This window comes from Orussus abietinus, unplaced genomic scaffold (assembly GCF_000612105.2).
Source record: "Orussus abietinus isolate OABI.00-Male unplaced genomic scaffold, Oabi_2.0 scaffold246, whole genome shotgun sequence".
NCBI lineage: Eukaryota > Metazoa > Arthropoda > Insecta > Hymenoptera > Orussidae > Orussus > Orussus abietinus.
This window is the reverse complement of record NW_019394446.1, coordinates 24,471-51,580: the sequence shown is the minus strand read 5'-3', so window position 1 is coordinate 51,580 and position 27,110 is coordinate 24,471. Positions and strand designations below refer to the sequence as shown.

Genomic DNA, 27,110 nt, shown 5'->3' with positions numbered 1-27,110 from the left:
CTCGTCCCCTTCCTTTCCCCCTCACGGGGAGCGAGCTGCCCTGAACGGGTGCCCGGGGACCGCGGCCTTCGTTGCCAGGGCGATGCGAGCGAACGCGCTAGAGTTTTCGCGAATTCCGTGCGCGAGTGTGTCCCTATCTCTATATATATGTTCTATGGTTCTTTATACCGCGGCGCGCAACCTGGAGAACTATCGATCGGCCGCGAAGCTTTCCGCTGGGCTGTTCCGATGGACCAGCCAATCGGCGCACGAGGATGGGTGGTCTCGGTACAGCGAGCCAAAGTAATTGCACTCGAGATGAGCTTCACCCGGGCAGCTGAGTACAGGAAGGAACGTTAATTAATGTTACATACTACGAACAAAATTACACCTTTGTCTCGATTTCGATTGCGACTTGGACTGACTGGAAGCGTTCCTACTTATGTCAATTTTCTTTCATTAAAAGGAGATAATACCGAATAATTAAATTTTTTACACTAAACATGACGCAAAAGTCACTTACCATTTTAGAAATTATATAACTTTTTTACGTGTAGTCAATCTTATTTCTTTCTTTCGGAGATGTTTTATAAATATGTGGGAGATTGGCCATGAAGAAATACACGATCTAGTAAAGAATAAAAATTGTGCAATTTTATTTTGAAACAACCATTCCAATTTTCTTCTCCAAAGAGCATATAGTCACTACTTTAGTTACTCAAAATTGTAACATCAGAAAAAATATCAGCCCCCGAGTTTTTTCTTTAAAGTTATCTGAAGGAAAGAATTCACATTATTCATTCATTAATCTAAAACAGCCCAGGAATTAAAGGATAATATTTGACATGAAATTTTGCGAACTGGTAATAAAACATTCTAGGAAGGTTTGACTCCGTGAAGTTGAAAATGCACGGATAAAGAGTATTACATTCCACAATTAGTTCAAATTTGTAAGAGTTTAAATAAATATGATTAAAAGAAAATGTTCTCCATCTTTTTGTGCTTAAAAGCTGTTCAATTTTTAATATGGTTATAAGTGTACTGTTAAAAATATTCATAAAATGCGTACACTTTTAGTACATAAGGTTGCAGTAAAATTATATAAACTCGATGTATTAAAAGTAATGTGAGAGAAATTCACAAAATTTCATTTCTACAACGATCATCTATGACCAATGTTAAAAGTGAATCGAGCACTTGCAATGTCACCATCCACGCATTTTGATAAAACTGCAAACGCAGTTGGTGCAGATAACTCGATTAGTAAAATTAACCTATTCCGACGAATTGTGCAAGTCAAAATATCACCAAAGATCTGTTATCTACATATCAGTTAAATCTGCGCAGATCGGTTTGCGCGGATTCATCACTACTACATATCGTCATGGTCACCTTTAACAAAAACCACCAAATCTCCGAAAAAAATATTCGATCTCAACTTACGAAGCGAACAGATGCGAACAAACAGAAAATTACATATTAGTAGTATAATGTTAAAAAAAAAACTATCGTAATATGTAACATTTTTTTAAAGTCTATTCAGATATAGCATACTAATTTTATAACATTTTGTTTCTATATATTTTATAAACTTCGTACATAAGTGTATTAATTTTCCTGTATAATATTACAACGTTATAACATGTTACAAAATTATAAATTCATTTAGAAGTGTATAACAAATAGGGAGTAGTTCACTTTTTCAGACATTAACTGTAGGAGGCGAATCTACAATCTTATGTATTAAAAGTGTATAAATTTTAATAAACATACTTAACCCTACCAATCATTGCCAACAACGCATTTAAGGGTAAATCAAGAAACTCGGTAGAGTTTCGCGCCAAATACATTTACAAGCATGCGCGATATAAAATACACCTTTAATTCTAATTAACTTTATTATTAATCCATAAAACAGACAAGTTTAATTCGGTAATAAATGTAGATAATAATCGATGAAATCAATAATTAATTATGGTTTCGAGGAGACAGCGGTATTGACAAAGTTCGAAGACAGCACAGAGTGCGACAATGTTAAACTACCTAAATCAGCCAAAAATAATGTTTCATTGATAATTCTTTCAGCAAGTATTCTTTGTTGTTTGGGAAGATCACGCAGTTTCATTCCTACATATTTACCATAAATATCGAAACGATCTTCGACGTCGGGACGTTTTAAATTGTCGGTAACAGTTCTGAATGATTCGTCCGTTAACTCCGAGTTCAATCTTTTTCCAGGCCTGGAACGCAAGACTGGCGTGGATGTGTGTTGTCGTTCCGAACTTCCAGCATGTGAGGAGACTGAACTAATAATAGGCGTCACAGGGATGAATGAGTCCTGTGATTCCGGTGATTCGATCAGTGGTATCTGTAATAACAAAATAATAATGTATACCTTCTTATTTCAGTAACTAAAACAAGAAAATGACTGGAAGAAAATCGCAAGCGAATTTTAACTTTGCAGAACTTTCCGCACTGTCTACATTGTAAACAATAATCTATACCATTAAAAATAGTCTACAGTAAGAAAAATACATTCGTACACTTTTAGTACATAAAATTGTAGTTAAATTATAAATTTGATGTTTTAAAAGTGAATTAGTGTATATTTATTATAAATTTCAAATTTTATATCATGTTATAGTTGGGTCAAATTGGGTAGGAAAATCAATGCACTTCTACCATAAATTTATAACATATGTATTAGTAATTTATAACGTAGGTTTATTAAGTATGTAAATAAAACGTCATAAAATTAGTATACCATATCGTACTAAAACATCCAAACAATTGTATAAAGTTACAACATATTTTAACGGTGTAGGAACTTTTGACGGAAAAGACGTTAAAATAATACAACTAAACAACAGTGGCTCATTTCTGTATGGTAAGAACAGATTTAGTATTATATCGTCAGCACTTGTTAACGCTAATTATCTACATAAGTGTATTAATTTTCTTACACAATTTCACGGAATCATAATATCATGTTATAAAGGTATAAATTAATTTGGAAAAGTTTGATAAACGTATTATGAATGTATAGATGAATACTAATTTACATTTAAGAAATCCTTGTCCATAATTTTACTGTAATATACAGGGTGTCCCATAATAGATAATTAATCTTTCAAAGGGGGAAAGAGGATGGAATTTTGGACTAAAAATTCTTGTTCCATTTCCAGCTCAGAACATCTTTTATCGCGTTATTAGCAATTAAGGTGAAGTGAAACACCCTTCAAATCAGTCGATACGAATACAACACTTTTTTTTAAGGGTATTAGACCAAACTGTCCGAAACTTTGACACATCACTCCTGATCATCTAAGACTTGTCCTGACACATTGAATATTTGGATTTTTCAAAAAAATTGTTTAACTCAGTCCAGACCAGAACCAAAATGGCGTCGAGCCCTCATATTTCGATCAATATACAATTATCGACGGCTCTGATATGAGAAACGAAAGGGTCAGGACAATTTTAAGACAATTTAGAACACTCTGGTAATCGATAAACTCGCATTTGAACGGGATGAAGGCAAAAAAAGTGTTGTATGCGCTTCTATGCCAAAACGACGGTAATACGAGGTCTCGGAGTGCAAATTTAATTGACCTGGAAATCACAGATGGCGCAGGGTATCCCTTTGCAGTCAATTTGGGCCCCAGAAAGCATGAATCCAGAGGATTTCTGGAGTTATATTCAATTTCTTTATAATTATTGTACGAAAACGACAGGTGGAGTATGCCATTTGGTACAATACCCAATATAATTCGACCCAGCTGTCAATATAAAAACGAACGTCGCCAACGTAGGCATTTAGAAAAATCTTTTTTTATCGACGTTGATCAAGTTCCTCGACGTGTTTCACTTCACCTTAAGGTGAAGTGAAATCACCCTCAAATCAAACGATTCGAATACAACACTTTTTTTTTAGGGTATTGGATCGACCCGTCTGAAACTTTGACACATGACTCATGAGCACCTAGGAATTATCCTGACACTTTCGAAATTTTTAAAACAATTTTTTTAACTTACCCCAGACCAAAACCAAAACGGCGTCGAGCACTCATACTTCGATCGATGAACAGTTATTGAAGGTTCTAATATAAGAAACAAAAGGGTCAGGACAAATGTACGACAATTTAGAACACTCTTGGTATTCGAGAAACTCGCATTTGAACGGGGTAAAGGCAAAAAAAGTATCTGGTGCGCGTCTATTCTAAAACGATGGTAATACGGTCTCGATCTCGGAGTGAAAATTGAGTTGCCACGGAAATCACAAAGATGGCGCAAGATGTCACTCTGCAGTCAATTGGGGCCTCAGCAGCCATGAATCTAAGGGATTTCTGGAGTTTTAATCCTATTTCTTTATAATTATTGTACAAAAATGACAGGTGGAGTATGCCATTTAGTACAATACCCAATATAATTCGACACAGCTGTCAATATAAAAACGAATGTCGGCAACGTAGGTATTTAGGAAAATCTTTTCTACCGACGTCGATCAATTTCCTCAACGTGTTTCACTTCACCTTAAAGTTGACCAACGAGACGGTGCCATCAGAGTACGCAGAATTGTAACACGCTAGGGGGCTCCTCGCTCATGCCTTACGTTCCTTCAGAAAACATTTTATTTTAATATGTAAGACTATTTAATAAATAAATAAATAAGAATAAAAACAGTTATAAATTAATCAAATCATTAATTTATAAACAATTATTCGATCAGTCAGTAATTTTTTGATTTATTATGTAGTTGAATAATGATTTTCACATTAATCTTTTAAATCAATTTATAACTTTTTTAATCTTATTTACTTATTTATTCATTTATTTATTAAATAGTCTGACATATTAAAATTAAATGTTTTTTAGAGGAACGTAAGGCATGAGCGAGGAGCTCCACGGCGCTCCGTCTTTTTCGTCAATTTTAATTGCTAATAACCCGATGAAAAATGTGCTGAGCTAAAAGTGGAAAAGGAACTTCTAGTTCAAAATTCCACCCTCTTTCGCCCTTTGGAAGATTAATTATCTATTATGGGATACCCTGTATATCTTATGTATCAAAACTGTATGGATCATGTGAATATTTTTAACAGTGTGCATATGGTTAGTGATTCGCAATTCGTGGCATGTCAATTCGAACAAATTCAGCGATGCGACGAACTAGTACCAAGAGACTCGGCAGAGTTTGTTGCCAAGTACATCGTAAGCAGGGCTGGATAGGTATAAAACGTCACGTTATATACGTGATTTTCTATGTGTATATTACAACGTATAATACGTCCCCAGTTTTGTATGCGAGCGCGAAGTATATCACGTCCTTCTCATTCTAAATAAAAAATATTAAATCTTATTAGAAATTTGATGTTAAACAGGGTGAAGACGAAAGAATTTTGAACACAAACGCCAAATTAATTTAGTATTGCTTAAAAATATTTATTTACGTGTTTACATATGTGCTAAAAAGTGTTTATAACCTAACGGAAACCGTAAACTCGTACAGTAGAGAATACGGATCAAGAGACTCGGTCGAGTCTCGCGCCAAGTACCAGGTACACCACCAGGTGAGACCATGTACATACGACGGTAAAGGCGCGCAGCCGACCGTAGTCACTATACACTGGCCGACTATAGGCATGCAATGGCCGGTCGAATACAGTGGCTCAACGACCGCGACTATTGTACTATCAATATCATTTCATATTATTTTATAATACAAAGAGTCAACGGGAGATTATGAATTAAAAAATGATAACGATTGCATTCAAATCAATTTTAAACGTTTTAAGTCAATTATCGGAAAGTTATTAGCTAATATTAACAAGGACTAAACATAGGAGAGACGTCTTTCAGTTCTGTCGTCATCTTCGCACCACCTTCGTGAATGTTTCCTGCCAGATGGCGCCAGTAGTGGCACCAGTATGATTTTCTTATTCACTTCTTTCACGGCGGATGGCGGCACCTCCTCATTTTAAACAGTTTATTTCATCAGCTGATAAAGCTGTGTCGTCGTCATATGAGTCATATGCAAATAATAGGGTGAGACGTCCGGATTGACCGATTGGTGAATTGAAGATTGTTTCTGGCGCGTTGCGGCCAGAAATAAATATTTTTACAAACAGTTGTGTTGTGAAAATAGGGTAGGAATGACAATTGTATTAATTAAATTAATGTTATAACGATATCGTGATATTGTAATGATCTAATGAAATACAGTTTAAGATCTAAGCTGTCACTTTTCAGGCAAAAGATTTCACGACAGAGAAAATTAAGAATCCTGTTCAACTATTTGAAAATGTTATTTACGGTTAATTATATTGTAATGATAAAATGTTGACTTGAATATTCAAACCGTAAATAGTTAAAAGTCTGCCCGGTAAAAAGGCTTGAATAGAATAGGATTCAATGTCTCACGATTTCAATGTAAAAGTGATGATTTTTCTATTCTGTTGAATATCTGTGTTCAATTCCGGGTATCAATACTTTTATTTTTCCGAAATTACAGATCTATGTTCCGATCGTCAGAGAGACGACGAGATTTTCGCAAGAGCAAGAGTGTCAAGAGAGAGAGTGTTAGAGTGTCAGAGTGCCCGGTCCTGTCGTTCGCATCGTCTTAACGGCGTTCACCACCAAAGTGGGGACGATGACTTCCACCGCTAGATGGCATTAGCATCGAATTCGATGGGAGGTAACCAAAACGTACTTTCTCGCTCGAATGAGGGAGACGCGACGCACAATGGGCGGTGTTTAGCACGGGCGAAAAATGTGTGCATATTTTGCACGTATAGGACTCACGCAACGGCTAGACGCCTCTGGACCAGGCGCCGAAACGTGTGTGACGCCCGACCGCCGCATACGCCAATTGGACGCTCCGCCTAGAGTCGGAAACGGTTGCCAAGGAATGCCCAAATTCCTCGCGAGAAACCCGAAAATCCCGAAAAAGGTGCTCCACAGGGAGACGATTTTGAGCGTATTTCTCAACCGATCGAGCTCAACGAGTGCTCGTTTTAAAGATAAAACGTTGACGTGTGTTTATATGGGAGCGATTTTCGATCAAACACCTCCTTCCTAGGTAAAAGGGCATTGAAATTATGTCGTTGCACCTTTTTACATGAAAATGACCACTTATCGAAAATCTCTCCCATATAAACGCGGGTCAACGTTTCATCTTCGATATGAACATTCGTTAAGCTCAATCGGTTTAGAAATACGTTCAGAATCGTTGTTCCCGTGAGGCCTTGCAAAATCGCTGGAGTGGTGAGCGCCCTTAAATCTACCTTGAGTCCGCCCTAAGGGTGGTAGCTAAAGATGAGCATGGCCAATAGCATTGCAGGAATTTTGTAGGAACTAGGAAGACGAGGATTTCTAAGGACCTAGAGGAGTGGGAAACTATCTCGGGAAAACAGGGTTGTAAAAATGAAAATCTCGGCTTTAAATGAAGATGAATAGTAGTAAAAACGTTCAGTTAGGGTTATTGCAGGATCTCCAAGGTCCAGGAACTTATCCGGTAGTTTTTATGGAAAGAGATTCGTGATTTTCAGGAAGAGGAATTTTGGGTCCGCGTGACTCATAAATTGTCGTTATCTAACACCTGATTTTTCTCTCAAAGTATAATTCCCGTAAGAGGAATATCCCAGTGAACACTGTTATATAACTGTTGGATAAATGTTACGTTTTCGAAACTAACATGTTATGTAACATAAAAGTAACATGGAAGTTAGATGTTAGTTATTATTTCTCACTTGGTAAGGTAACATGTTATGTAACATGTTATATTAATGTTATAATTTCAGTTACCTTTCGCGAGGCCTTAAAATAATAGTAGTTTCATACATTTAATATAAAAAAATAGCACAATTTTATCAAAAATTGTATAATTTTTTATTTTTTATTATTTTTTGGTACTTGATAATAGTTAGATATTAAATGACAAGTCAGACTTTCAACGAAATTATGTAAATGATAAACTATCTGATTTTACTTAAAGACTATTATGATTTCATTCGACTAGCAAACAATTACTGATAATGTATATGCGCGTATGAATTAAAGTCACATTTTTTCATGCGAGTAGTAAACAAAATATGACATATATTAATCTTATGACATTTGACGATGAATTATGACAATGACGATGATGTAATAAAATAGATAACAGCACCGATGTAGTTCTGTTTTGTTACAAATATGTGCTGCATATACACAGTAAAATCAGGACAGTAACATAATGTAAGATGAGAGTAACAAAGTTACGCTACATTTATATAGATATGATAGTAACAAATGTTATGTAACCCGTTAGCTCCATGTTACATAACTGTTAGGTTATTGCGTTGTAACAAATGTTATGTTATTTGTTTGTTTTATGTTATGTAACAGTTAGGTTTAGTGTTTAGTGGGATACTTCTGCTGTGTTTAATTCCTTCTAATCCGGCAAGAAATATCGGTATTAGATTGTTTTGCATTACGTTCAGATATATTATAGGAGTGCCTAATTCCTTCCAGTTCCTTTAAAATATGTGTGCATTCAATGGTCTTGAATCCTTTTTTTTAGAATATAAGTTTATAACTTCTAATTTAAATCAATTCCACTTTATATACCCGAGAGATTAAGTATTGAATTCCAATATTTGAGAGTGGTTTCATATGTATTGCATTCTCCTGAATTCCAAATATAAATTTGATTAAACCTCATGCATTTTAAAAAGTAATAATTAAATAAACATAAAATTTCAAATTTTTTACATGTGAAAGTGAGGAGAAAATATCATTGGAAAGAATTGTAAATAATTGCCATTGTAATTTACGCATTAATCAGTTATCCTTGAAATGTCAGTATACGAAAAAAAAAAGCTTGGTTACAATTATTATAGCGACATGGTTAAAATACTGTGGTAAATGAAACCGCACAACTACTGAAATTGACCGCATGGAATGATAAACGTGACCTTGCCAATAGGTACTGTTCCATGGCACTGCGCTTAAAAGGTGCAGTAGTGATCAACATTTGAAATGGTAATATTGTCTATATGAAGAGGTTATAATAAATACAATAAGATATAAGGTTTAGCTGTGTAAGATGTAGGTGTAGCTGTAACCACAATTATAGTAAGATTTTAAACATTGCAAGATTATTTTATACTTGCTTATGTAATTGCGGAAACAATGGTTTAGCACTATTAGTTTCAACAGAACTACCAGATGCCCAGACTTCTTGGAGGCGATGCAGACAGCTTGTTTGCATATAAGACCTGTTATTATTCCTTACGTTTATGTTTCTATGATCCTACCCCTCCCGAAGGAGAGTATAAAGGGAGGTTATCATCGAGAAACCACCTTTTGAGCATCAAATGGTATTTTACTACTCAAGGTAGAAATGTATGAGAACACTGACAGGAACATAAGTATAGCATACGTAACCCATATGTAATCATAAAAAAACGAATTTTGTTCATTTTTTTTTAATGTGTAAGTAAAAAATTTGTTTCAATTCCACAGAGAGTATTGAGATTCATATTCCTTTGTTCTATTCCTATTCTCGTATTTTTTAATACCTTTGAATCCCGTTCCATTCTATTTTTCAGAGTGAATTAATTGGGATTATATTTTGCCTTTTTCTTTTATCACCAATGGAATGAAGGGCAAAGGAAAAATCAAATATTCACTGGAATTAAAATTTTCAATTCCAATTAATTCCAGCCTTCTTACCGGATAGTTGTAATTAGAAACAGATAGTCGATAGATGTTAGTCCAATGTCAATCATGTATCGACTCTTCAATATTGATAATAGTCGCAAAATAGTTTTCCCAAATTCATTTCATTTACACATTTACAAATGCCTTTATATTTCAGTCTAAAGATTCAAGACCGCACATAGAAGAGCAACTGGTGGCAGGGTTTCAAAGGAAACTGTTCTTAATGTTTACTGAATTCTTGGAATGAAATACATAAAAGAGACTAAATAGGTTCGAAGCTTTCGTCTGTTAATACTTTACCGACCGGAAGCCTATTAATCGGTTTTGCGATACCTGTAATCGCCATTTACTTTCCAATTCGCCGGTCGGTAAAGTGTTAATTACCTATATCATTAAAAATTATGCAAGATTTTCTGTTGACATTGTTCAAAAGGTTGTAGGAGATGAAATTACCGAAGCGAAACCACCGTCAACGAGTCTATATTGTTGTAGATTTACAGAACATTAATTGGATTATTGTCCAAAACCGTAGATATGATCCTCGAGGAGGCGTATATAAAAAATGGATCCATGTGCTCCGTTCTAAGATCCTTGACCAAGTGCCGTCCCGTCCACTGTTCGCAGGGACCGTCTTGGTCTAGCCGCATCAGTTGTTTAGGCCATGCTCATATGTGCTCATAATTATGAAAGTGGCCTAAGTCATATATTTTTTGTTTCGAAATTACATTGAATTGATTTCGTTTGAAATAATATGGCGTGAAATAACTGATAAACTCATTTTTTTTTTTTAATTTTGACTTAGACCACTTTTATAATTATGGGCACATATCTTGTAAACATTCTCGCCTTTCCTCGCCCATGATTCTGGGAATAGGTTCGCCCATGGACCTCCGATAATTTGCCTTGCCTCTTCGAAATATTTCCTTCAAGGTTTGTAACACAATCACATTCTTCCGTTGAGCACCGGAAGATTCGCAGCGAAGGTCCCCGCAACGATTCCAAAGACTTTGTCCGCCGCCGCCGATTTTCCGGTGACATCCGTTATCTCCCTCGTTGCAGGAATCCGTCGGCTCTCGTCAGCCGCGACGAATTTCTGGGAACTTGTCAACTTCGGAGAATTAGGAATCCGTTGGCTCTCGTAGACATCGGACGATAGCACTTTGGAACCTTCTAGAACCTATTTACCTCAAAGCTTCTTTCTCTCTCTCACCGTCAACGATTCCAGGAAATTTTCAACCATTTTTTTAAACAGAGAGGACCACGCATAAAAGGGCGAGCTGCATCGGGATATATTCATTATTTGAATGATCACAGTCAGGTTATGCGGAATAGTGAGAAGCAGTGCGAAGTTGCAGTCCGCACAGAATTGCTTCTGAAAAGCATCAAGGAAGTGAAGCCGTTAATCGAATCGAGGATCAAACGGGATCAGATTACAAGAAACTTGAGAAATCTTCATCTTGATTGAAAGCAAATGATTTTTCAAAAATCAACTAAGTGGGCCGCCTGGGGGATCTTCTACCAACAAAGAAGTTGTCCGAGTTGGAAACTAACGTAGATTATAAAATTAGCGGCATACGACAAGTGTAAACCAAATATGGGATGAGATTGCTGGTAAGCATGGAAAAGAGCTTTTCGGTATTTCTACCGGCAAGGATGGCGAAGGTGTTGAAGGATGACGACGATACTTTTCAAAACATGACGCGTACCGCCGAGGGGAATGAACTTTTCATGTGGTACCTAGGTGGGGACTATAACCATATCGAGTTTCAGTTTTTGGAGTGTGGCGAATGATGTTTGGAGTGTGCCAAATAAATACGCATAGCGGGTTATTTCACTGTTATTTTATTTCCAATAACCAGATCCTTAAGAGCTTAACATTCTCGATCGAACAATTAAAATGCGGAGCATTATGATGCAAACATCGCGTGTTTGTCTTATTTTTGTAACTTTTGCAACGACGGACAATCCAGATCTCTTAACAAGGAAGGTACCTGGAGGTGTCCCCCTCCGATTTTGTTCATTTTTAAATATGTTATAGAGGACTAGAATCTAAGGGACCCGTGTTTTTTTTTATCGGCGGATAAACACTTTTAGGGGGTGAAATCAGGCTTCNCTCCTTAAAAATGAATTTTTTCGAAAAATTCCAAATGTATGTTTCATAATTCTTCATTCCCTAGATTTTGACGGTTGTTTCATGAAAATCGGTCGAGTGCTTCTATATGAAACAGCAAACTCACCCCCTTACACGGCCAACTTTGAAGCCTGATTTCACCCCCTAAAAGTGTTTATCCGCCGATTAAAAAAAACACGGGTCCCTTAGATTTTAATCCTCTATAACATATTTAAAAATGAACAAAATCGGAGGGGGACACCTCAGGTACCATCCTTGTAAGTCAACGATGCGATCGGGTTGTCCTGTAAGCTTCTCTAACCACTTCTTCTTTTCCAATCCATTAACGTAGGTTTTGGTAGCATCTCGCAGAATGCCTCGAAGATTATTCTTAGCTCTCTTATACGGTATGTAGCCCGGGGTCCAAGATATCCGTGAAAATTTCCTTCCAGCTACAAGTTCATGCACTTATATTTGGCTGGAAGACGCTCCCATGGACACGGTGGTTGAAACAGGAACGTTACAGGCTCGATGAAACAGTTATCGATTCCAATGAAAGAAAACATTTAAAACAAACTTATTCGAAGGTTTCTTAAATCCCTGTAGATCTACGATGACCTCCATTTCTTTTTGCAAACTGCGTAGGAGGAATCGATCGAGGCTTTTTATACTAACTTCTTCACGCCACTACTGATCGGATTGTACTCAACGATACGATCGTGCAGGATTAAGAAAAATGCCGATGTTTCGACAGGGAAATTCTTTTCAGTCTCAAATTCTAGGCGAATGTCGACCGGTCTGAACTTGAGGGATTCGTTTTGTTTCGAGCAATCGATAACGATCAGAGGTGCCTGTTCCAAAAATTCATGTTTTCTTAACTGTAGCTCAGGATCCTTACCGTAGTACGATGCTTGAAAGTTTGCGCACATGTCATATAACAGAGCAAACTGTTTGCGAGCAATGTCAAGATTCAAACATCCATAAGGGTAACATTGCGAATTCAAGAAGAGTTTAACATCTCTAACGTTAAAATGATCAAAGTGACTCGCGTTCTTGTCGTTCTTATTCTTTCTGTTCGCCTGGAAACCCAAGACGACGTATCGAGGTTTTTCCAACTGTGTCGACGTCTTGACGGTCCATACGTGTTTCGAAGTGTTGGGAGAAAAGGGTACTGGTACAACTCCCAGGTACGAAAGCTCATTGGAGATGGATGCATCTTTTTCGATAAACTTCAACAATTATGTCTTTCGTCGATCCAAGACCTTCACGTACGGTATCAACCACTCCAACTTCTGAATTAGGACTTTGTATTCCTCCGAAACAGTTTGCATGACCGCATTGGTGTCGCTCTTCGCCCTCGTCAGAATCAGTTCGTGTTTAGCGTTGACGACGGTCTTGCGATAATCCTCCGCGAATCCCAGTATCATGCTCAGCGGTCTGGAAAGATCGAAGTAACCGACTGCATCGGTCAATTTCGTTTGCTTGGTGAGCGAACCGGCGATTTCCATCAATGCGCGTTGATCGGGTGTTAGGGAAAGGTAGCCCTTTATGAGACTCGTGAGACCAACGTTGTTGTTTCGATCGATCTCGATGGCGTTCATTTCATAGCGAATTTTCTCGAAGGGATGACAGATGGCGTTATTGACCAGAGACGTACTAGCAGTCACCGTAGACCCATCTTTCTTAACCAGCTTCCCGTATACGTGTAACGAACTTCTGCTCGGTAGTAAGCACAGGTCTTGGTGTTGAACGGAGATTCGAATCTCATCGCTGTTGTTGAACGTTGACGAGGCGTAAGGCTGGTGCGCATGCGTCTCGCAGTGCGCTATGGACTCATCGAAGATGACGGGCACCCGAATATTCAACGTTTCTTCCTCCATGGTATACAGCATATGAAAACGATGCAACAGCAGAACGAACGTTTTACTTTCCTCTTCCGACGACCTTGAGCCCCAGGCTTATCAGGAACAATTCGTTTTGACGTGTTAACGCTTTGAGAAGCGGTAGATGACTGATTTCTTTTCGGCATATCGGCTTGCTATTATAACCGCTACCGATCTTTCTATTATAAACGATTCCCATTATTGCATGGATTTAACGTGTAGCTTTATCGTTATGACTTCTCCTTGAAAATTCACCAAGTCTCCGTCCTGATCGACTATTCGAAACTGTAAATGATCTATGGTCTTGGTCGCGATCGGTAGGTAAATGACGTGCGATGGCACCTCTATGATCCCGGTGGTACGACCGGGAAGAATTCGTGCATGGTATGCACCTTACGATCGTTAATGTAGGCCCCAGCGGTAATGTTACATTCGACTCGCAAAGCGTTTACTTTGAGAATGGTTACAGGTACATCGGACGTATGCAATATATTGGTTTTCAAAACGCGTGGAGTGAAGCCCAATAGACGATCTATGGAATCGTTCGATAGAAAATTAATGTCACGGTTACACTTAACTTCGCTGCATAACGTATTATTGTTAGGTCTAATGTAAACGAATGAAGTGACGTCATGAAACTATGCACTACGTTTATATAAACTGTACTTATTCCTACGATTTAGTTGCCCGCAAAGAAACTTTAGACAAAAGTGTCCGCATTCGAAAGTATCATACTTCTGATATCGTTCATAATTGTACTCTACACTACCAACACCGAGATATCTCATGAGATCCAAAGGCGGTCGAAGATTACCGAAACTATCGAAATAAACGACTCGATCGTTCGTATTCTTGTATGCGACCCAATATGTCCGGGACCACCTTCGTCGTCGAGATTAACAATCCCCGATTCGTGTCTGGTTGGTCCATCTTTCGGCATAGCGTTCCGCATAAAGACCCCGCAGAAATGCGGTATCTTAACGGCGTTCGCCACCAAAGTGGGGACGATGACTTCCTCCGCTAGATGACATTAGCATCGAATTCGGTGGGAGGTAACCAAAACGTACTTTCTCGCTCGGATGAGGGAGACGTGACGCACAATAGGCGGTATTTAGCAACGGGCGAAAAATGTGTGCATATTTTGCACGTATAGGACTCACGCAACGGCTAGACGCCTCTGGACCAGGTGCCGAAACGTGGGTGACGCCCGGCCGCCCGCACACGCCAATTGGACGCTGCGCCTAGAGTCGGCAACGGTTGCCAAGGAATGCCCAAATTCCTCGCGAGAAACCCGAAAATCCTGAAAAAGGTGCTCCACGGGGACAACGATTTTGAGCGTATTTCTCAACCGATCGAGCTCAACGAGTGCTCGTTTTAAAGATAAAACGTTGACGTGTGTTTATATGGGAGCGATTTTCGATCAAACACCTCCTTCCTAGTTAAAAGGGCATTGAAATTATGTCGTTGCACTTTTTTACATGAAAATGACCACTTATCGAAAATCTCTCTCATATAAACACGGGTCAACGTTTCATCTTCGATATGAACACTCGTTAAGCTCGACCGGTTTAGAAATACGTTCGGAATCGTTGTTCCCGTGAGGCCCTGCAAAATCGCTGGAGTGGTGAGCGCCCTTAACGATTTTCGCGTACTTGAGCAAGTCTGCATCGGTTAACGCCCGGTGTGGTAGTTTTGTTTCAAGTTTTTTAGCTTCACGTGAATACCCAGTCCTTTCCTATAGGGTTTCAAGTATAACCCCTTGTTCAGTGCATTGGCTTCCATCGCCTTGTTATGCCTCGCTTTCCTTCAATTGTTCTTTGGATGCGTTCGCATCGTTTACAGCTTTAGCAATTCCTGCCGCTCCACCAACCAACGCTCCAGCGGCACTGAGACCCGCAAACACGGGAACGAGAAACGGTAGGAAGCCTCCAATTTTTGATGGTACGGGTAGAACGCGCGGTTTACGAACGTTGCGTTTTCCACCCGCTTGTTTAACGACCATCTCCGCCCTCTTGAGGGCAGATTTGATAGCGATGCTCGCATCGTTACTCGGAATCATCGATCGTATCGCCGCGTCGATAACTTTTCGCAGCGTGATCGCTTTAGGCTTCTTCCTCTTGTTCTCCATTCAAAATTTCGAGTTAGCTTTCATTACGTTCGTGACGGTCCAATCGGCCGCTTTCTCAGCCATACTCGCGTCTTTGGCTAAAACGCGATTCCAAGCTTTGTCGGCCAGTACCCTGTCCGCTACCCCTTGCTGCTCGAGATTTCCTCGATTCTTCGCGTAGGCGATGTCCTGCTCTTTGCAAGCAGCGTCGAGGGGGTTGATGCAAATACGTTTGGATTTACCATGCACGATCATATCCACCCTCTGTCGCAAAACCTTTTCAACTGAACGGCGATCTTTATAAATCCGGTATTTATAGTTTTTTTATTAATCGCAAGAGAGATGAGGTTCGAGATACAGTCTTCAAAGTTGCCTGTGATGAATTTCGACGAATTGGCGCGAGTGGAGAAAGGAAGAAAGAGACACGGTGAATTATTACCGAACAGCATACGCGGTATTTTGCGGACCATCCAATTGTGGCAAAACGAACGCGTTACTCACTCTCATAACTCACCCTAATGGATTGAGATTCAAGAACGTTTATGTATATTAAAAATCGTTGGATCAACCGAAATACAAGTTTCTCAAACGTTTACTCGATTCCGTGAATGGTGTTAGATATTTTACGAGCAAGTGATGTCACCAAACGAAGCTCGCCGAAACTCGATAATTATTTACGACGACATAGCTTGCGAGAAGCAAGATAATATTAGATCCTTCTTCAGCATGGGTCGGCACAAAGACGTTGACTGTTTCTTGTCACGCTCGTAATCCTGAACACGTTATTCGCGATAGCGCCAATCCGTTGGCACTCATTAAGCAGGATGAAATGAATCTCAAACATGTGTACGACAAGCATGTAAACACGGACATGACCTACGCGCAATTTAAAGACCTACGTTCGGTATGCTGGAACGATGATAAGTACGGGTTTCTCGTTATCGGTAAGGACAGCGAGCTCGACGGAGGTAGATACGGAACAGGATTTGACTGCTTCATGCGGATAAATAAGCGATCATTGAAGAAATGAACACAGTAGCGTTTTAGATTTAGCGACAACAATATGCAACGCGAAAAATTTCAGGAGCAAAAAATCGCTGTTTGCGATCGCTTTAGCTATCTGACGCAAGATATTTTTGCAAAAAGAATCGAATGATAAAATTAGGTAGGGTAAGTCCGGGATATATGGACCACCGGTATAGACGGACTAGTCGAATATTTGGATGGTGCGTCACAGCAGCGCTGCAGTCGTTGTCAGAAGTTGTTCTTCTTGAGTAGACGGAACCACGCTTAGTTTTGCTCATGAGTTTCATGCGTATTTTAGAAGAAAACTTTGTTTATTTCTTTTGGTGAGTTGACAAATATTTTGTACTGGATTTATTTGATATGTGGTTAAGTTAGTTTAAATGATTTCGACGTAAGATCAATCCTATAACTCAAGTGTATACTTGAGTACAATCTTGACCTAAAATGGCATGCCGGTAGCGTTGTTTGTCTGGACGGGAAACTGGTCCATCTTCCCCCGATAATTGGGATAGATGGACTACTTGAAAAAACCTGGGATAGACGGACCATATCTCCTACTAGGGCTTTACTTTCTATATAAATGGATGTATGGATGGGTGGATAGATGGATGGATAAATGGAAATCGAAAGAAGATGACTGCATAATGATTAAATGTTCTGAACCATGTGAATATAAATCAGACTACCTATATATTCTAAGTATATTGACTATCAAATTTACTTATCCTTTTTCAAATAGTTTATAACTCTACACCCTGATTTAGTAACGTATACCAGAGGTCCATCAATCCCTAGGAGGTGGTCCATCTAACCCGAGTACCCCTGGGATAGATGGACTACCGAGTAAAAAAAAAAAGAAAAAATCATAACTTCAAGTGTGACTAGTGTAACAGCTGGAGAAGTGCTTACAATTGTTCAAGATCATATATACATATTATAAAAAATATACCAAATCCTAGACATTGCGAAATTTCAGAAAAAATGACTTTAAAAAAACATGGTCCAACTATCCCGGACTTACTCTAAAGAGAATATCGAACGAGCGATGAGTGATGTCTTTAAACCGGTAGTGTCCCCACTTCAGAAATTAGTACATGAAACGGAGCGTAACCTTGTCGAGGATGAGATAAAACAAGAAATAAAACGAGATGATGCAGTCGATGAATCCTTCGAGTCGACAAAAGATGGTTTCTCAGAAAAAAAAAAAGGATACCGAAGGAGCGGATAAGAATGACGATTCGATGCAACAGTATCTCGATATGTTACGGTCCAATAAAGAGAAAACTCTGGATACGGTCTATGGTGTACGCAAACTTGCTAAGAATAGGCTACTGATCTATAAGCTTTGAGGGTGATCGAATTCATGTAGAAAAGAAATTACACGTTGACAGAGGTCGAAAATGTTATAATTTCGAATTCTAGGATCTGATGCAAAATTATGGTATTACTCTGTACTCGACATTTAGCAACTTGAAGGCATCGATCTACGAGCGATTCAACCGGACTCTGAAAAGTAAAATGTGGATGCAATTTAGCCTACGGGGCAATCATCGGTGGTTGGATCTTTTATCGGGCTTGGTATCCTCTTACAATAACAGCAGACACCGAACCATTGATATGAGGCAGATGTTACCGCTAAGAATGAGAAGATATTACTGCAACGGGTGTTCAACAATTTTAAGACTAAATCTACGCTTAAACGATCAAAGTTTAAAGTGGGAAATAAAGTGCGAGTAAATAAATTTAGACACGTTTTCAAGAAAGGCTATACACCTAACTGGACGACAGAAATTTTTACGATAAGTCAAGTTAAAAATACGTGACGTATAAACTCAAAGACTATCAAGATCATCTCATCGAAGGCGGTTTCTATGATCAGGAACTCAACAGCGTTAAATATCCTGACATTTATCTTATAGAAAAGGTGCTCAGAAAGCGCGGAAATAGGCTTTTTGTGAAATAGCTAGGGTTTGACGATTCGCATAATAGTCGGATTTGTAAAAAGGTATGAAAATAAAGGGTAGGCAGTTTTATACATTTATTGGTTTATTTCATTCTTTCTGTACCCCCATGGAAAAGTAACGGTTATACCTGGTACAACGATTCTTTTAACGTCCCGCCAACGTAGTGGTACTCTTCGTTGTCGAACTGTGCATACTGTATGTTTCTTGCTTTGAATGAAATTCTAAGTTTTAATTAAATCAGTATGATTTGAAAGGCATTCAAAATAATTGTCAAATGTAATTTTCCTTAATGTGGAGCTTTTAACCCCCTTCGCACGCTTTTTATCTTTACTTTCACCTACAACTCCAAAAGCGTACAGTTTAGCTCGCAATCCTACAAATTCACTCATTACTTTCCCATTATTTTTATCCTTCATTAACCCTATAATTTTCTTATTTACCAATGGTATTCCGTATACGTTATTCGGAGGATAATCGGAAGTGTCGAATCTATGGAAATCGCACTTAATCCATTCGTATATGTCGGAGACATTAAAATGATCCAACAGACTATCCGTGTCGGTATTCAGTAATTTTGCTCGTTCCCCGTATGTCGACTTGATATAATTATAGTGAAAATCGTAAATATATATTTTAGAAATATCTCAAGTAGAGAATCCTACGTATATAGGTTTGTTAAATTTAATCTTTGTACGACCCATTTCAACTATAATCATATCTTCGTCGAATATGGTGCAGCTATGAAAGTTTGATTTTGCAATAAGGGCTTTTGCACCATATCGTCCTTTTCATTTGGTAATAAGTTCCTCATCTTTCTGCTTCCTAATATTCCCTATTGTTTTACCAAAGACCGCATTGTTCATGAGCTTATAAAAGTTCTTCTCGAAATCATTTTTAGACTGTTTTCTCAATTCTGATCTATATATTTTTTTAGCCATGCTGCGTGATTAAACTTTAGAACTCTGTGAATTTTTGTTAACTTCATGCCGAGATTTAAATATTATTCTAAATTTTGTTAATGAACAACATAGTTTTTCTTCGAGAGATGCGTTGTCATTAATTTCGTTGTATTACCTCCTGAGAGAGGAGGTAAATAATGATCAGGGCATGGTGGCAAATTTTTGAAAACGTCTCAAAGTGTTTCAAGGCACTCTATGTCAACCTCGAGGACGTATCCTATAGGATGATCATCGGAAATACTGAGAATGTCAATCTGAGCAAAACTTTCCTCCCACTGCAATGAATTAAGGTGAAGTGAAATACGTCGAGGAACTTGCTCGACGACGATAAAGAAGATTTTTCTAAATGCCTACGTTGCCGACGTTCGTTTTTATATTCACAGCTGTGTCGAATTATATTCGACATTGTACAAAATGGCATACTCCACCTGTCGTTTTCGTACAATAAATATCAAGAAATCGACGTAAAACTCCCGAAATCCCCTAGATTCATGCTTTCTGGGGCCCAAATTGACTGCAGAGGGACCCCCTGCGCTATCTGTGATTTCCAGGTGAATTAAATTTTCACTACGAGACCTCGTATTCCCATGGTTTCAGCATAGAAGGGCATACAACACTTTTTTGCCTTTATCCCGTTGAAATGCGAGTTTATCGATTACCAGAGTATTCTAAATTGTCGTAAAATTGTCCTGACCCTTTCGTTTCTCATATCAGAGCCTTCGATAGTTGTATATTGATCGAAATATGAGAGTTCGATGCCATTTTGGTTCTGGTCTGGGCTAAATTAAAAATTTTTTTCAAAAAACCCAAATTTTCAATGTGTCAGGACAATTCTTAGATGATCAAAGTTTTAGATGTGTCAAAGTTTCGGACAGTTTGGTCCAATACCCTTAAAGAAAAGTGTTGTATTCGAATTGACTGATTTGAAAGGGGTTTCACTTCACCTTAAAAGGTAAGAAATGGCTCATAGCTGCACTGTACAAATTATTAACATCGTAGTACATGAGATACGATTCTTCCTTATTTTCACCGAAATCCTGTCCCATAGATCTGTTGTTAGCCTTGGCATACCTGTTTGAACATTGAGCCACGTCACCACTGATACCTTTTTCGATAAACAGCAACATCTCCACATCATCGAAAAGTTCCAATTCGATACCCGTACACTTGAGCATGGCATCGAAAGCAGGTCTGGATGCAGTATAATAAGGTAGAGAATCTAATTTATATGTGAAGAAGCAGTTACGCCGAATATTTTCAAATATATCAGCTAAAAGTGTAACATCAGTCTTCAGATATAAATCGGAATATTCTCCTAATATTGAATACCGAAAGTGTGCCAGACTTTAGATGCATGTTCGTAATTAGTTTCGGAAATTTCGTCATTATTTAATTTTGAAAAAATTACTGCGATGCTGTGTGGAACACGTTTTTGAACGGGTGCCATGTTTCCTGATTGAAGTGTATTGGCAACTGGTTCCAACATACACTCAATGTCGGCATATACAGCGAACGGTACGCCCCTTGATATTTATAATTCTTAAACTTTAACATTTGTTCCTTCTCATCGAGTAAAATTACTCGACATTTATTCGAATTTACGCAATCTAGTTTATGTTTTTCGAATGAATTTTTTGTTTTAAAATGACACAGGCATTGATCACACAATTTAGTCTCATGCTCTCGTTTAGAAATTTGCGAACTTAAAAGTCGCAATAGATTTTGAATCCAAGCGAAATGATACACGTTAGCATTTGCACCGTTTGAAAAAATTGCCGTTTCTAACATGAGTAGATGAATCGTCTCGTTATCCGAATGTTGTTGATTTAGATAAATCGGTACAATCACGCTACTATTTTTCTCCGCGTTCTATACCTAAATGTTAATTTTCAAATTATTCATCCTTTCAAACTTTGGCACGTCCTTCAAACCAATGGGAAAATTTACACCTTCGTAATTTAACACCGAATTGAAATATGGGTACGAACTGATTAACCCTTTCGCTATGACGGGAGACTATAGTCACCGTACGTTTGGTCCAATATTGCCTCCACGGTCAGACGAATTCCTCAAAGAGGTTTATATACGCGAAGATTTCAAGGTCTTCTAGGATTTGTTTAAACGATAAGACCCTACCACTTGCATGACTAAACCTTTCGCGCGTTTCCAGACTATTCGGATAGCAATAAATGACGGCGTAACGAAACCATAGAGTTAGTATACAAACGGTAAACGTTGAGGTGACATTTGGAAACCTAAAAAATGGGACAATCGCACGGAAGAGAACGAGACACGAGGAAGAGAGAGCAATTTCAACGAGATACAAGGGAGAGAACAATTTCGACGAGATCGGTACCAAGAGTGGGTGCGGCGCTCGGATTTACTTGAAAGACGTATCATTTTCGACAACAATAATTCATACGCAACGGTGAATCAAAATCTACCGAATTCTGTCAACGGTGCGAGAGATTCTTCTAGCAATGCAATTTCGAATCAAGGTTCCAGAAGAGGTACCGGATAAAAATCCGATTTGTTATTGGTTTAATGAATAAAATTTGGAGTGTCTGGGTTTTATTTCTGCAAGGAGAATTATTAATCGACCCAACCCTTCCTTCTGATCATCATCATGAGGAGATAATGGCTGTCGTCCGAAAATCGGTGGGCAAAATTCTTAGAATTGCGATCACCCTTTTGAAAGGTAGCGGCTGCCGCTTTTTGAGGTAAAGGTTCTGGAAGGTTCCAAAGTGCTATCGTCTGACGTCTAGGAGAGCCTTCGGATTCCTAATTCTCCGAAGTCGTCAAGTTCTCAGAAATACGTCGCAGCTGACGAGAGCCGACGGATTCCTGCATCGAGGGAGATAACGGCTGCCGCCGGAAAATCGGCGGATAAAGTTCTTGGAATCGCGATCATCTTTTTGAAAGATAGCGGATGCCGTCGTCGCCATCGCCGTCGACCTATACGCGCGTACCGCGAGTCTTGTCTTTGACCGACGAGAACCGACAAATTCTGAGAAATACGTCACGGCCGACGAGAGCCGACGAATTCCTACATCGAGGGAGATAATGGATGTCACCGGAAAATCGGCGGCGGCGGACAAAGTTCTTGGAATCATCGCGGGGAGCTTCGCTGCAAATCTTCTGGTGCTCAACGGCGCCGATTCACGATTCTTGGAATCGAACGGTGGACGGCGAATTCGTGGAATCGAATGGCAGATGGCGAATTAGTGGAATCGAATGGCGGACGGCAAATTCCAAACCTCAAGGTCGAGGATAGGTGGGTCGTTCGTGGGAGGAGGGTGGGGGGGGGGGCAGAGGAAACGTTGCGTCAACGTTTCAGGGTGATGGGGGAAGGGGGTTTGTAAGAAAGTTAGTTGGAGGGAAGGGAAATGGGACTTGTAGGAAAGGACGGTTGAAGGGAAGGGGAACTCACCCGCATAAGCCCACCTGCGTATGTGTGTGTGTCCGTATACGTGTACACGTACACGCGTGTATCTAGAACCGGCCCAATATGCCTACACGTTTGAGGGTTGCTAGAATGTACCGGTTCTCTATAAGGGTACCCTTTTTAGCGAAGGGAGAGTTGAATCAAAAACCACCATAGATTTTTTTTTGTTTCATGTACCTTAGAATTGCAAATTAAATGTCGTGAACTCAAAAACTTCAATTTTTTTTTAAATCGTTGCAGGAATGTTCTATTCTTCAAGTAGCTTCGAGAATTAGGGGCCGACCCTCGAGCAATCAAGATGTCATGTTTGGTTTGAACCCTCTGCCAAAATACCAATTTCATAAGAAAATTCACTTAAGGTGAAGTGAAACACGTCGAGGAACTTGATGGATGTCTGTAAAAAGGATTTTTCTAAATACCTATGCTGCCGACATTTGTTTTTATATTGATAGTTGTGTCGAATTATATTCGGTATTATACTATATGGCATACTCGACCGGTCGTTTTTGTACAATAAATATAAGGAAATCGAAGTAAAACTCCATAAATCCTCTGGATTTATGGTTTCTGAGACCGTAATTGACTGCAGTGTGACCCTCTGCGCCATCTATGATTTCCGTGTCAATTTAATTTTCACTCCGAGACCTCATATTACCATCATTTTAGCGCAGAAGCGCATAAGACACTGTTTTTGCCTTTATTCCGTTCAAATGCGAGTTTCTCGAGTACCAGTGTTCTAAATTGTCGTACATTTGTCCCGACACTTTCGTTTCTCATATTAGAACCTTCAATAACTGTATATCGATCGAAGTATGAGAGCTCGACGCCATTTTGGTTTTGGACTGGGGTAATTTAAATAATTCATTTGAAAAATCCAAATTTTGAAAGTGCCAGAATAACTCCTAGGTGCTCACGAGTCATGTGTCAAGGTTTCAGACGGTTCGATCCAATACCCTTAAAAAAAAGTGTCTTATTTGAATTGTTTGATTTGAGGGGAGTTCCATTCCACCTTAATCGAATAAAAAAAAGAAAAACTTACCGCCAGTAAGTTATAACTTTTCTTTGGTGCGTAAACATCATGTAAAAAATCATCCAGTAACGAGTACAGAGACCACACGGGTTTGTATACATCTTGAACACGGGATCCTGACACTTTACTGCGGTTGATTTTTCTCTTATAATTTCGGTACGTCTGAAATAAATTCTCCTTCTTCTTCTTCAACGACATAACGTCAACTTTCATCTCCTCCGCGATACTTTTGAATGCATCTTTGATTCTATTTCTATTCTTTTTGTCTTTACTCGAGGGATTCCACAAGCACGGGTAATCTTTCATTTTTTTAATAAAATGAATAGCCTTTTCTTCGGTCCACTCCATTGCGTGCAATCTGTAGCACGAATGCTTGACAACTGAACGATACTGGACGACGCACCACGCACCACGAACCATGAATCACCCATCCACCCAATGCGTCGCACCAAGGTGTCTACACATTGTACATGGTGCATGATTTACGATGCATGACACGTCGGTACATCCTAATTCATCGATGCGACGAACTGGCCATACGCACTATGCGCGGGGTGTGGTCGTTATGCGTGGTGCGTTGGTGCGTCTTAAGGCGAAGTGAAACGCGTCGAGGAACTTGATCGACGTCGATAAAGAAGATTTTTCTAAATGCCTACGTTGCCAACATTTGTTTTTATATTGACAGCTGTGTCGAATTATATTGGGTATTGTACCAAATGGCATACTCCACCTGTCGTTTTCGTACAATAATTATAAAGAAATTGAATATAACTCCAAAAATCCTCTGGATTCATGCTTTCTGGGGCCCAAATTGACTGCAGAGGGACCCCCTGCGCCATCTGTAATTACCAGGTCAATTAAATTTTCACTCTGAGACCTCGTATTACCATCGTTTTGGCATAGAAGCGCATACAACACTTTTCTTGGGTTTATCCCGTTCAAATGCGAGTTTATCAATTACCAGAGTGTTCTGAATTGTCGTAAAATTGCCTTACTCTTTCGTTTCTCATATCAGAGCTTTCGATAATTGTACATTGATTGAAATGTGAGAGCTAGACGCCATTTTGGTTCTGGTCTGGGCTATGTTAAAAAATTGTATCCAAAAATCTAAATTTTAAATGTGTCAGGACAATTCTTAGATGATCAGGAGTGATGTGTCAAAGTTTGGGACAGTTTGGTCTAATACCCTTAAAAAAAAGTGTTCACCTTAAGGTGAAGTGAAACCCCTTCAAATCAGTCGATACGAATACAACACTTTTTTTTAAGGGTATTAGACCAAACTGTCCGAACTTTGACACACCACTCCTGATCATCTAAGAATTGTCCTGACACATTGAATCTTTGGATTTTTCAAAAAAATTGTTTAACTCAGTCCAGACCAGACCCAAAATGACGTCGAGCTCTCATATTTCGATCAATATACAATTATCGAAGGCTGTGATATGCGAATCGAAAGGGTCAGGACAATTTTACGACAATTCAGAACACTCTGGTAATCGATAAACTCGAATTTGAACGGGATAGAGGCAAAAAAAGTGTTGTATGCGCTTCTATGCTAAAAGGATGGTAATACGGGGTCTCGGAGTGAAAATTTAATTGACCTGGAAATCACAGATGGCGCAGGGGGTCCCACTGCAGTCAATTAGGGCCCCAGAAAGCATGAATCCAGAGGATTTTTGGAGTTTTACTTCGATTTCTTGATATTTATTGTACGAAAACAACAGGTGGAGTATGCCTTTTGGTACAATATCCAATATAATTCGACACAGCTGTCAATATAAAAACGAACGTCGGCAACGTAGGCATTTAGAAAAATCTTCTTTATCGACATCGATCAAGTTCCTCGACGTGTTTCACGTCACTGTAAGGTACGGCAACATGCGCATTTATTCGCGTACAAGACACACCATGCATTGCGCGACACTCAGCACGCATAGCGTGTAGGGACTATATGCGTTATTGTTTACAGTGTGATAAACATGTTTTTGAACGCATGAAGATTCTCCATCAACACAGCGAACCACCACGTACTGATGTGGACGCACCAAATTTGAACACATCGACTAAATACATTATTCGCGTACAAGACGCTCGATGTATCGCGAATCACGTACCATTCATAGCATGTAAGGACTATACGCGTTATTGTTTACAGTATGATAAAAATGTCTTTCAGTGCATCGAGATCTTTTGCCAAGACGGCGAACCACTATGCACTCATGCAAATGTATTTCACAAAGCACACTATATCATAGTTACATAACACTGAAATAACATAATATATAACAAAAGTTATTCAAAAAAGACATTGATATTATGTATTATCGAATGATTACCGTTCCGTAAAATTGGTATACAACAGCATTTCAGCTATATACTGCTAGCATAATACATAATGTGCTACCGATATGTTAGATGTATGAGATTTGTTTTAAAACAGTATTATATAATTACATAGGAAATAGTAATACAAAATTTACGTACATGTGACGTGTCACAAAGGCATGTGTAATGGCTATATTGTTGTTTTGAAACTGTTTGGAGAGATCAACTTCAAACGCATCATTTTACAATATTAAAACAATATCGCAATTTTATAACATCTTTTAGAAGTTGCATTCAGACATGGTACATTAATTTTACATGATGTTATTTATACGCTTTATTATGAAACGCTTTATATATATGAATGTATAACATTATATACATTTATTACAGGCGTGTATCAATTTTCCTACACAATTTCACAAAATTATAACATGACGTTATAAAATTAGGGGTTTATTTGGAAATTCATAATCAATGCAAACTAATTCATGTTTAAATCATCAAATTTTCAATTTTTCCATAATCTCACATATTGAAACAGTAGAAAGTTAATGAATATTTTTAACAGTGCAGACTATTT

General features: G+C 38.7%; 2 protein-coding genes across 2 annotated transcripts; one reads left to right on the top strand and one right to left on the bottom strand.

Moving 5' to 3' along the window:
* Nucleotides 1-1,594: 1,594 nt before the first annotated feature.
* On the bottom strand, nt 1,595-24,550 carry LOC105696010. Its single transcript, XM_023432382.1, has 2 exons — nt 24,212-24,550; nt 1,595-2,347 (listed from the first exon to the last, which is right to left on the bottom strand). The coding sequence occupies exons 1-2, from the start codon at nt 24,548-24,550 to the stop codon at nt 1,952-1,954; spliced, it is 735 nt and encodes a 244-aa protein (XP_023288150.1). The 3' UTR covers nt 1,595-1,951.
* LOC111673967 lies at nt 17,868-18,816 on the top strand. The gene is made up of 2 exons (XM_023432380.1): nt 17,868-18,108; nt 18,227-18,816. Exons 1-2 carry the CDS (start codon nt 17,953-17,955, stop codon nt 18,539-18,541), a joined length of 471 nt encoding a protein of 156 aa, XP_023288148.1. The 5' UTR covers nt 17,868-17,952; the 3' UTR covers nt 18,542-18,816.
* Nucleotides 24,551-27,110: the final 2,560 nt, after the last annotated feature.